The following is a 12002-nucleotide window of genomic DNA, read 5'->3' as shown; positions in this document are numbered from 1 at the left end:
CCAGTTTATACCTTACCAATCTTTATAAGTTTTATTTAGACATTTGTATTTATAAAAAAAGTTAAATGTTTGCTAAAATTTCTTATTTGCTGATTTTGCGCAAACTTTTGTCCGATATTTAGTTCAGTTCATATGAACGTGAAATCGACAAATATTTCGCTTGCAATGATAACACTTTGCAATAATTTTAGTGCCATTAGACCGTATTTATTAAATAAATAAATTTTTTAAGATTTTACAAATTTTAAATTTGAAACAAATGTTATATTAGAGGCCAACCACGGCAAGTGTACCTGCTTGTAAAGTTCATGGCCTCGATTTGTATGAAATTTGATAAAGATCGGAGATTTCACATGAGATTTTAGAAACAAGTTCTTTAAATTAGAAAAAAGTCCCTCAAACGGAGTCGCCCACGGTAGTAATTTGGCAAAAACTCTGAGTATATATCTGCCATGGAAAGCTTCTCAGTGAAAACGTATCTACCTTGTAAAACTCCGCCATTTTGTGGCAAAATTTAAAGAAGCACGACGAAAATTGGAAGCGAAGCTTTTCCTAAAATGTCTTCGCAGGTCTTGTGTATGTTTTTTTATAATTAATAATTGAATTGGGAGAATGGAAAATGTGCTTTCCTAGCCCCAATTAACTTTGACTGTCTAATGATCACTCGAGTATTATCTTGTCTTGCTCGAAATCCCGTCCATTCCGACAACAAACTTAACAATCATTTATTTATATATGTAACTATTTTCGCTATAGCGAGCATTTCAAGAACTTAAGCTGAAATAAGAAAGGGATAAACTTCAAAATTATCCTTTTCATTCTTCCAACAAACTTAAACTACGGTGCTCGAGGTAGCGTCCATTCCGAAATTTTACCCAAAATATAAAATATTTTACTTTTCGTTTCCTATCGATTTGATTTAACTCTTTATTAAGTCACTTTCAAATTCTAGACAATTAGTGGCCAAGAGAGCTCAACGTGGAGGAGAGAGTGAAGATGCTGGGATGTACGCATGGCGGAACGATACAAGGTGCCAGCACGCGACAGCTGAGTAAAATTTTTTTTTATTTGATTTGATACATCCACTTCCGGCTCAGTACGATTTTGACATTTGTCCATCGAATTTACAAAAACAAAGTACATGGAACTTTTATTTATGTTTGTAGGTATGTCACCATGCTGCCACCTTGTATCGTTCGGCCATGCGTGGAACGAAGAGCAGTCGAAGATCATGTTCAGGTCTTATAATATTAGACTAACAAAGTAACTCTAATCATTTAAAAGTGGGAACTGTAGGCTCATGATGGGTAATCTGTCACTGCCATCTGGCGTCACATGCTTTTGAATTTTGCCTAGTCTGTGATAGAAAATGTAGGAATTGCGGGTTGAATGAGGAAACGATCGAGCACGTTTTATGATCGTGCCTTAGACCGGCCGTGCTACGACTTCAGCTATTAGGAGTGGCGCAACTATTAAAACTAGAAGCTGCAAATAGCATACGCCCTAGAAAACTTATGGTATTTACCAAAAGAACGAACTAATTTTATAACATAAATCCGGTTTCTGATAATGGTTTTCAGATTGGTCGCTGAGCAAACTTTTGGTATCACTATGAACCCATTCAGCCTATGGGGGGTACTCGCGGACCGGCCAGTTCAATTTAACCTACCATAAGCCTCTTTTAAGTCTGACAGCAAATTTATGAACAAAAGAGGGAAATCGTGCCAGGGGCGGATCCAGCACGATTTGGGAGGGGGCGATTTAAGTCAACTTTTTAAGTAAGATAAAGTGACCATAAAATTGTTCATACAAACACACATACATATCTACACTCATCTACAAAGGTCATGATCACTCAAATTTTTCCAGTGTTTACTAAGTTTTGCTTCGACCTTCATTATTTTCGATATTTTCATAAAAATATGTATTATTATATAACACCAACAATCCAAATATACACTTAAGACTTTTTAGGAAATTCGGGAAAATTCCGCGAATTTTCATGCAAATGTTTAGCTTTCAGTAAGAATTTTTAGAACTTATCTATCAGAAAAATTCTAAAAATTCTTACCGAAAAGCTGAAAATTTTCATGAAAATTCGCGGAATTTTCCTGAATTTTCTAAAAAGTTTTAAGTTTCTATTTGGATTTTTGGTGTTATATAACAATACACATTTTTATAAAAATTTCGCAAATAACGAAGGTCGAGCCAAATTTAGTAACTGTATATATTTTAATAATAAGCCATTATAAATTATTGTTTGTTATGTAAGCTAACACTAATAATAATTGTAATAAAAATATCAACGCTTCCTATAATTTTTAATGTTTCAATGAAAACTAAACTATTGCAATTATCAGTCACTGCAAGCCAGCATATGGGTGTAACATAAAATTAATTAATATATAAGTATATGAGGTGGGTTTTGTCTAAGGCTGGGGTAACGCTCAGTCAATCTAGAGTCGAGTAAAGGTCCCACAAACCCCTACTGAATAAATACACGATATTTATGTGTTACGAACACACGCAAACACGGCTGGAGATATTAGGCGGACAGCAGCTTTCCGTCGCAAGATGGCGAGGGGGCGGAGCGGAGGCTAACGGTCGTTGGAGTAGAGGAGGTTCGGTAGGGCGGTTGAACGGTCGGGTAACGGACGGACTCGTACGGCGGTACGGAAGCAGCGGCGAGATAGAAGCAGCGGCTTAACGACGGTAGGATGGCAAGCGGCCAGTGACTAGTGTAGCAGCGGCGGGACGGATGCCGCGGCTTAACGGCGGTAGGACGGCGAACGACCAACGGTCGTCGCAGCAGCGGCGGGTCGGATGCAGCGGCTTAACGGCGGTAGGATGGCAGACGGCCAACGATCGTCGTAGCAGCGGCGTGACGGATGCAGCGGCTTAACGGCGGTAGGATGGCAAACGGCCAACGGTCGTCGTAGCAGCGGCGTGACGGAAGCAGCGGCTTAACGGCGGTAGGATGGCGAACGGCCAACGGTTAGTGGGGCAGCGGCGGCACCAGCAAGGCGGGATGGCCACAGCAGTAGTATGGCGGACGGGTAACGGTCGGCGTAGCACCGGCGGGATGGAACAGCGGCGGCACCAGAGGGGCGACGATGCGACGGCAGCGGCGGTGGGCTACGGAGCGCGTACCAGGGCCGGGGGAGAGGGGAAGTAGGCTAGCGATGGTGTTTGCCTGGGCAGCGGCGGCTCGTTCCGGGCGGGGTCGGTTGACGGTATCGGCGGGATCGGCAGTCTTCCTCAGAATCGGTAGTAGGCCGGTCGGTCACCTGGGGAAGAGACTGCGAGGTCTCGTTAGTGCTGGTTTCACCGCTGGACACCCCCGCCTCCCTACTTGCACACTAGCGGAAGGTGCGTAAGGGGGGCGGAGTTGTACCAGCCGAGGCACCGTTGGTCGACCCGTGGGCGGAGGGGAAGTGCACCTTAACGGCACAGAGGTAGCCTCTGTGCGCACGCATCGGCTCACGGCTGAAACCAGAGCTATGGAGAGGGGTCGTGCGGTCGTTCGGGCAGCGGGTCATTCCTTACCCGACCAGGGCGACGGAGGGAAAAGTAGCCCGAAGACACTACTCTCGTCGTCCTGGTGCAGCAAGGGGTGACTCGCGCCACGGCCGCACCCTTTTCTCCCTAGCTAACTAGTGGGAGTGGTCCCACCGCTCCGTCAGCCTATTAAAGCAGAGCTGAGGGGGAGGGGTGCTTTGGGTCATTGAGGCGGTGGGCCGCTCAAGCACCAAGGTGGGCGACGGAGGGAAAAGTAGTCCGAAGACACCACTCGCCCCAGCCACGCAGCCCGAGCGGAGGGGGAAGGGGGTATTTGGTCATTGAGGCAGCGGGCTGCTCAAGCACCAAGGTGGGCGACGGAGTGAAAAGTAGTCCGAAGACACCACTCGCGTCGCCCAGCCCTGGTGGAGGGTGACCCGCGCCATGACAGCCCCCCTTCCACTCAGCTAGCTAGCCGAAGTGGTTATTTTGTCTTTAAAAAGACAACCACTCCCGCTAGCTCACCTGTGAGGACTGAATTGAAAAAATGCAAATTTGATGTTTATATGGGTGGTGCCGCAAACTGGTTGAGAAGTCAACACACCGTTATTGTGATTTTCATTGGTTTGCTATCAGTGGTTGTTGATTATGCTATAAAAGAATAAGTACAAGTGGCTGCTGGTTATGCTATAGAAAAATAAGTGCAGGGAGGTTCAAGTTTAAGTGAATAAGGAAATACAGGGTGTTAAGTTATTGTAACGCTACGCGCTACGTTACAAGTACTTACATATGTTTGTGTTGAATTTTTGATAAATTGTTTCATATTGTAAATTCAATCTTCCTCTTTCCAGACTTTGTGAATCGTTCTATAATTTTATCAGTATCAACCGCGATGTCAATATGCGAGTTTGAAAGATCTAGGCCCGTTAATCGCTCCTCTTTCATTACACTACGCAACCAGGTTTTAAGGCGCCGAAGATTTGAAAAACTCCTCTCGGCGGTTGCGTTACTAACTGGAAGTGTAGCCAGAATACACAGCAACTTGTGAACTAGTGGAAAAGTGCAGCTATCACACATACTCAGAACCTCTCTTGCTGAACTGTGGCACAATTTTTCATTTCTACATTGTTCTGACCACACCATATATTCTGCTTCCATGTTTATAGCGCCTTTACCTAAAATGCTATAATATGTTTTTGCTAAGAATTTTACGAGCTCAATAGCGTAATTTTTAATGCAGACTCCGAACGGCACCTGGAAAGCAGAAGAATTTTCACTGAGAAGGTTTTTAATGGCAGAAACTTTTCGGAGTGTTTGCCAAACCACTGTCGAACTGGCCGGTTCATGAGGACCTCACATAGACTGATTGAGTCCGTAGTGTTACCAGAAATTTGTTTTAACGACCAAACTGAAAAACCCTATCAAAAACCAGGACCTATGCTATAAAATATCTCCGTCCTCTTGGCAAACACTAGAAGCTTCCTAGGACTTAAGCAACTTGCTGCTTCTAGATCTGACAGCTGTATCACTCCTAATAGCTGAAGTCTTACCCTCGCAAGTGCAGGGCACGAGCACAGAACGTGCTCGATCGTTTTCTCCTCCCACCCGCACTTCCTACATCTGCTATCACTGACCAAACCTAATTTAAAGGCATGTGACGCCAGAAGGCAGTGTCCAGTCAGAATACCCGTCATTAGTATACAGTACTCTCTTTTTAATGATAGAAGCAACTATGTTAGTCTAAGGATGTAAGACCTACACATAATCTTCGACACTTTACAGCCCCGCGCTTGAACCCACGCCTTTCCCGCTTGGTCGATCATGTGCACCTCTCGCCTTCGCTTAATCTCGTACAGTCTAATTTGGACGTCTGCGGAGCAAGCTTTAAGGGATGCACCCTTTTTAGCTAGTTCGACCGCTTTTTCATTCTCATCTATTCCCATATGCCCTGAGACCCAAAATATATGTATGCTTCTCCCTGTCCCGATTCTATCCAGAGAACTCTCTGCTTGACTGTCAATATAAAAGTTAACGCGGTTGCAGCTTAAGCTATTCTCTTCACGGGTTCCTACTGCTTTGGTTACGGCTAACCACTACTTTGGAACCATTGTGTACACATGTATCGCCTCCTCCGCCATTTGCGCACCCTTGCGCCAACCGCCCACCTCTATTGTGGCCTTACGATCTCCCTCGAAGCACAGATAAGGAATCAGGTAGTCTGTTCGTCTTGTGATTGATGACGCTATACTACTATGGCCATATGGTCGGCGCTCAAGCTGCCCCGAGGCACTGAGCCTGGTTGCAGTTGTTAATGCCATATTCTTTGCTACCAGGTCTGCAGGTGGAATGTGCAGAGTGGCATATAGTGCGGCCGTCGCGGTTGTTTTCAGGGCTCCCGTAATGCTAAACATCGATAGTCTGCATACCCCCTCTAATTTTTTGAGGTATGTTGTTTTTTGTGTGGCTTTCCACCAGACAATAACTCCGTAGTATATAAGAGGGCTTAGAATCGCTGTAAAAGCCCAATAAGAAAGAGATGGCGAAAAGCCCCACGTACACCCCAGCATTCTTTTACATGTATAGAGTGCCGTTGAGGCCTTCTTCACCCTCTCCCCCACGTTGAGCTTCCATGACAACTTACTGTCTAGGATGATTCCTAGTTATTTTGTGCAGGGTTTCTCCTGTAAGGTCACCCCTCCTAACTTAGGCCTGGTCCAATTTGGAACCTTGTACCTCTTTGTAAACCAGACCATGTCCGTCTTCTCCTCTCTGCGGCGAGCCCCTGTCCACTGATTTCGTGGTCTCGTACAATCCCCATTGCGATGTAATCTTCCTGCAATTTAACATGCAGCCGATCCATCTGATACCATCCATAATCGCCCATTTTGCAACATTATTGAAAGCCCCAGCAATGTGCAAGAAGACTCCTAGAGCATACTCCTTATATTCCAGGGATTTCTTTATGCTAATTACCACGCTATGCAATGCGGTGTCTACCGACTTGCCTTTTGTGTAAGCATGTTGTGTTGTGGAGAGCAGCTTTTTCACTTTGGACTTTATGTACACATCTATCAGCCTCTCAAAGGATTTGAGCAGAAATGATGTTAAGCTAATGGGTCTATAGTCTTGGGGATACACGTGACCGATCTTCCCCGCCTTTGGTAGGAAAGCTACACGAGCAGTTCTCCAAGAGCGCGGTAGATAATTCAGCCTTATGCACCCATCGAATATTATTTTAAGCCATTCTACGACCGCCATACTTGAAACTTGTAGCATGGCCGGGAATATACCGTCTGGGCTCACGATTTAAACTTAGAAAACGTTTTCACTGCCCATTCGATCTTGGTATCGGTCACCAAGCCCGGCACTACCCGCTCCGTTATGGAAGTGTGAGTGATGTCTGCTGGCTCTTCTAAACCGTCTCCCGATGGGAAATGTGTGTCGAGAAGCACCTCAAGGGATTCCTCACTATCACGTGACCACTCCCCATTCTCTTTCTTTATTAGTCCCTGGACTATGTTTCCCCTTGCTAAGACTTTTTTCAACCGTGCTGTTTCGCTGGAGCACTCTATGTCCGGACAGAAACTTTTACATGAGATTCTCCTCGCCCTGGAAATTTCACGCTTGTAGATCCTCAGTAGATCCCTGCACTCGTCCAGACACGCTTCGCTTTCCGCCGTCTTTGCGAGCTTAAACATTTCTTTTACGTGTCTTCTTAGAATACCCAGCTCATTGCTCCACCATGGCGGCTTTGCTTTTCCTCTAAATTTTCTTAGAGGGCAAGCTTTGTTATACGCAGTCATAAGCGTCTTTGTTAGGAATTCATTCGACTCCTCCGGTTCCTCCACATTGGAAACCTCTTTGTGTTGTCCCAGTTTTGTTTCTACCTGTTTATGGAATTTAGTCCAGTTCGTTGATCTAGGGTTTCTAAAGGTTCCTCCCTTCTCTACCCTCTTTTGGGGGGATGCTCAAGCTGATATACGCATGGTCGGAGAAGGATGGTCTATCAAGAACCATCCAATCATACCTTGATATATCACGCTCGTAGCTCAATGTAATATCCAGACCATTGCTGGATGTTGGACCAATGTATGTAGGGACATTTCCCCTGTTGGCTATCTGCAAATTGGTTTGCAGGATGTATCAAAATAGAGAATCGCCTCTCTCGTTCGTATCAGCTCCTCCCCACGCATTGTGGTGCGCATTTGCATCTGCGCCTATGACCAACCGCCCTTTGCGCCCTTCCTCCTGTACTAGCCTTTCCACTCCATCGGTGGAACCTCCGCAGCATGGGCCATGTAGCAGGACGCCAGGATAAATGCCTGCTTATTCTTTTGCTCAACGGCCACCACTACGAGGTCCTCAGTAGTGTAATTAGGCAGCATATATGAATGCAGCTGTTTCCTTACCATTACTACAGCTCGCACCAGTCCTTCCGTTTGCGCATAGTAAACGCCAAACCCGCGCGCGCTAAGTCCAGAAACCTTTCCTCCCGATGAGAGCCACGGCTCCTGGATCAGCGCCACGTCAAACGAACCCTCCTCAAGGGTTAGGAGGAGTTCGCTCGATGCCACTTTGCTGTGTTGGAGGTTTATCTGTAGGACGCGCAGCGCCATTGGGTTGTTTGTCCCCCTCCAGCACCTTCGTCGTGACGTCCTCGTCCTCCCCTTGCCCTTTTTGTTTAGAGTATTCGAACCCCCCTTCAGCCTCTCGTAACTGCTGTGCCGGGTGTTCCTCTGTGCGAGTCATAGCACCATTTCGCGGTTGGTCCTCTTCTAACACCTTCGTAGTGACGTCGGGGACCTCCACCTGTCTTTTTTCCCTTAGGCTTTTGAGGTCCTTTTCGACTCCGCCCACCTCTTGCGTGTTAGGATTTTTATCCTCGGGACTTCTTTTCCTGAGTCGGATGTAAATTTTGCCAGTGCCAAAGGAAATTTTGCCAAGCTGCGTGTACAAAATGTCCTCCGCCTGCTTGTTCATTTGGAAGATGTAGAACTGACCTTCCTCGGTAGGCCGAGATACAGTAAGTACCTTCCAATCCTGTGTCGGTATGTTTCGATTCTGATTCTGCAGAAGTCGCAGTGTATCCTCCGACTTCATCACGCATGGTATCCATACCTTAACTTTTGGTACCGTGGGGATTTGCGCTTTATCCGTCACCTCAAACCGCGCGTTCGTGCCTTGCCTTTGGATGTTTGGAACCACTTCCTTCAGCCACCGCAAGCTCGCGATATTGTCGCACGCTACCATCTTCACACCATTATACTTTCCCTCCGAATCAAAGGTTTGAATGGGCTTACTTGGTTGTTCCCGCATCATCATAAGCGTTAAGCTAATAAGCTCCCTTTCCACAGATCTCCACATTTCAGTAGTCATTTGTCCGAAAGGACTGCTACGATCAGCCAGCGCCAGAGTCAGTGACTGCTTTGCCACATCACTCATCTTCTCGGGAAAAGCCGGAGTCTTAGTGATATCTCCCTTTGGCACCTCCGAGAAGACCGGAGTCTTAGTGTTATCTCCTTTTAGCACCTCCGAGAAAACCGGAGTCTTAGTGTTATCTCCCTTTGGCTTATCTCCTACTTCCCTCTGACTCGCAGCTTTCGAGGTAGTTGCTACCTCGCTATTGGAGCCCATCTGTCTTACATCTTTGAGCCTACTTGTCTTGTCTATGCGACTGCCCTGCCTCGCAGCTCTAGGACTGGGTCCTTTCTGCCACTGGAAAGCAAGCTTGTCGCCTTCCGCCGAGCGTTGCTTCTTCATTCTGCCATTCGATGCTTCTTCCTCCTCGTATCGGTTGCAGAATCTACTTCTACCGCCTCAGGGGCCCATTCCAAGCGCTCGATCTCCACTTCTGTTGTGGCGACCACTGCTCTCAGGCGTTGGACAATACTTAGTGCTGCACGGTACTGCGAGAGAGCTCTTTTACTTCCTCTGCTCCGTACCCTTCTCCACTCTTCTACTCCGTTTTCATTTGTGTGCTTCTCCAACACGGAGTTCATTGAATCAGCACTACTCTCGCTCCCCTAGTCCGACGCATCGCTTAATGCGTATTTGTCGTCCTTGGCTAGCGACTCAGTCATCCTCTTATCATCGTCCTTATTACAAGTAGGAAACGAGTCGTTCATCTTGGTCGTACGACCACCTGCCCAACAAGGCGGGCTCAGCGTTCCGTATTATATACGAAGAAAGAACCGTCCGCCCCAGCAGCGCCCCTTACTGTGGTAAGGCCATCAATACTTCTCTAGGTGGCCGGGTGTCGGGAAGGATCCGTTCGAGTACAGCCGAATTTATCCCCTGGCTGCAAATCGTCCAATAGGCATGGTCCGCATAATACCCTGGATTAAGGGGCTGGCAGTTCTTGGTCACCGACATCCCGCCGCCCTTCTATGTGGCGAAACGGCGTGGATGTCAGTTCTAAACAGCTCCTCCTCAGTCGGGCGCTATGAAGTTCGGCTAAGCCCTCACACCAACGACAAGGTGCCTATCCTAGTGAGGGTAATCATTTATTTGATATATATTCACTTTTTTTAAATGTATTTTAAAGAAAACTATTGTTTTTTTTAATATATTAAAAATTAAGTTTGACTTGTCTTTGACTTGTTCTTACAAAAATCAGTCTTTTCCGAAGGACCTCAGTTCATAGCAAAAAAAAAATTTTTAATAAAATACGTTATTTTGTACTTCAATTGAATGAATTAACTGTTTTAAAATATACTTAAAAAATATTAACTAAATTACCATTTTAGGCAAAAATTACATGTAAAATTTGTAGTCACGTAAAAGATAACGATACATCTCTTAGACGTATTTTTAAAAAACAATCGTATATATTTCAACAAACAAAAACGTTACTTCTGAAAAACACCCCCCACTGACAAGCTGGTAATGGTAGCTGAGAAAACTGAGAATGAGAATATTCTCTCTTTACGATTGTGGGAGACTCAGAGAAAAATTAAAACAACGTACGTCTCACAGACGTACGTTATATCACTAAGGTTAAAAAAATTGTGCGAATTAGATAATTTACGGAGCAGAAATTCTATATTACGGGAAAGAGGTCAAGTTATTAAGAGACCTTTAGAAAATGCGTAGCGAAAAGGATAAATCTTGCTATGGATTTTATATTAGAATCTCTGTATGCTAAAATCTTGAAATTTGAGATTTGTTTCAGAAGCCAATAACAGTATGAGATATATAACAAAAGGTTTGGCCATAAAGCGCATGGATCTATATATTTAGTTGTACGAAAGGTGGAGAAGTGGTGCGAGTCTTGCTTTAGATCTTTAAACAACTTTTCATGGAGCTAGAAACCTTGAACTTAGTTCAGAGTTCTGAGAAAACGTAACAAATGAATGAGTTGAGCTAATTATAAGACTTATTCTATATTTGTAGTATGGGGGATCGATTCCTATGTAATCTCTCGGTGTAAATTTACCCAATCGACTGCTGCATGCATGATCACCCCATATCAGGTACAGTTTCAAAAGTCCTATCTCGACAAATGTTTTGAAAAAATGTTTTATATCATAATATCTCCGAAGAACGGCCAAGCACAGACTTATTTCATAAACTCACTCTTTCAAAATTTTATTTAATAACACACTATTGAAAAAGTAATTTTTCAACACCACTCTATAATAATGCCGACAGCCATGCCGTTAATCGTGGTAGAGACGTATTAAATATTTATGTTTAATTATGAATCTGTTTTTTCGCTCTACTGCAGGTCCGTCGAACTCATCGCTATATTGGCCATATCCTGCACATTTTTCCTTTTTATGCACACAAATAAGTTGAATAGTCGCCTCAAAGAGATGGAAGTTAAATTGCAGCCGTCAGAATTTTCAGCACTCGGATTGACCGGAAATCAAATCAATTCAAGAGAATCGTCAAGTAAGTACAACGGATGCTCTTGGTCAGCAAGGTTTTTTATTTGAAGCAGATTTCTCAAAACGTGTTTTTCTGAATCACCCTATATGTTCTACAAGGCCACTGTCACCTTAACTATAATAAATACCTTCTAAGGCCCAGTTTTTCAATACGAGTTTAACTCAGTTTGTCAGTTAAACTACGCCTAAACTTATTCTGCAATTTTTCAGTCTACTTTAACTGAAGTTTTTCAATACGAATTCAACTCAATTTGTCAGTTAAACTACGCCTAAACTTATTCTGCAGCTTTTCAGTCTACTTTAACTGAAGTCTAAGCTGAGCTTAAGGGGCCGATCTGGCAGGGTTAAACTCTAGTTAAGTTATCAGTTATTTGCGTTCGTTCGAAATGGCGTCGAATATACCCAACAAGCATTTGGGCCTGAGTACCATTATAGCTCATGTTGATAACTAGGCATACTTCTAAAGTCTCAAGAGAGTTATTTCGAAACAGTGGCTTAACTGGAGAATCATAGCATACTCAGCAAAAGGGGAAATTTTTTATAATCCAAAAAATGCTACTACTTAAGTTGAACAAATTTAATTCTGCAAGTCAGATGAGTTTTCACTGAGAGCTT

General features: G+C 44.4%; 1 protein-coding gene across 10 annotated transcripts in view; it reads left to right on the top strand.

The window, feature by feature from the left end:
- pip (heparan sulfate 2-O-sulfotransferase pipe) overlaps positions 1-12002 on the top strand; it is a 290276-nt gene that overhangs the window by 180201 nt on the left and 98073 nt on the right. For all 10 annotated transcript variants that reach the window (XM_067791639.1, XM_067791640.1, XM_067791638.1 and 7 more), the window contains exon 3: positions 11225-11391. In XM_067791639.1, coding sequence (XP_067647740.1) covers positions 11225-11391 — 167 coding nt within the window. The remainder of the gene's footprint in view (positions 1-11224; positions 11392-12002) is intronic.

The sequence above is a fragment of the Eurosta solidaginis genome, chromosome 5, assembly GCF_040869045.1.
Source record: "Eurosta solidaginis isolate ZX-2024a chromosome 5, ASM4086904v1, whole genome shotgun sequence".
In the NCBI taxonomy this organism is placed as follows: domain Eukaryota; kingdom Metazoa; phylum Arthropoda; class Insecta; order Diptera; family Tephritidae; genus Eurosta; species Eurosta solidaginis.
This window is presented reverse-complemented; position numbering and strand designations above follow the sequence as displayed.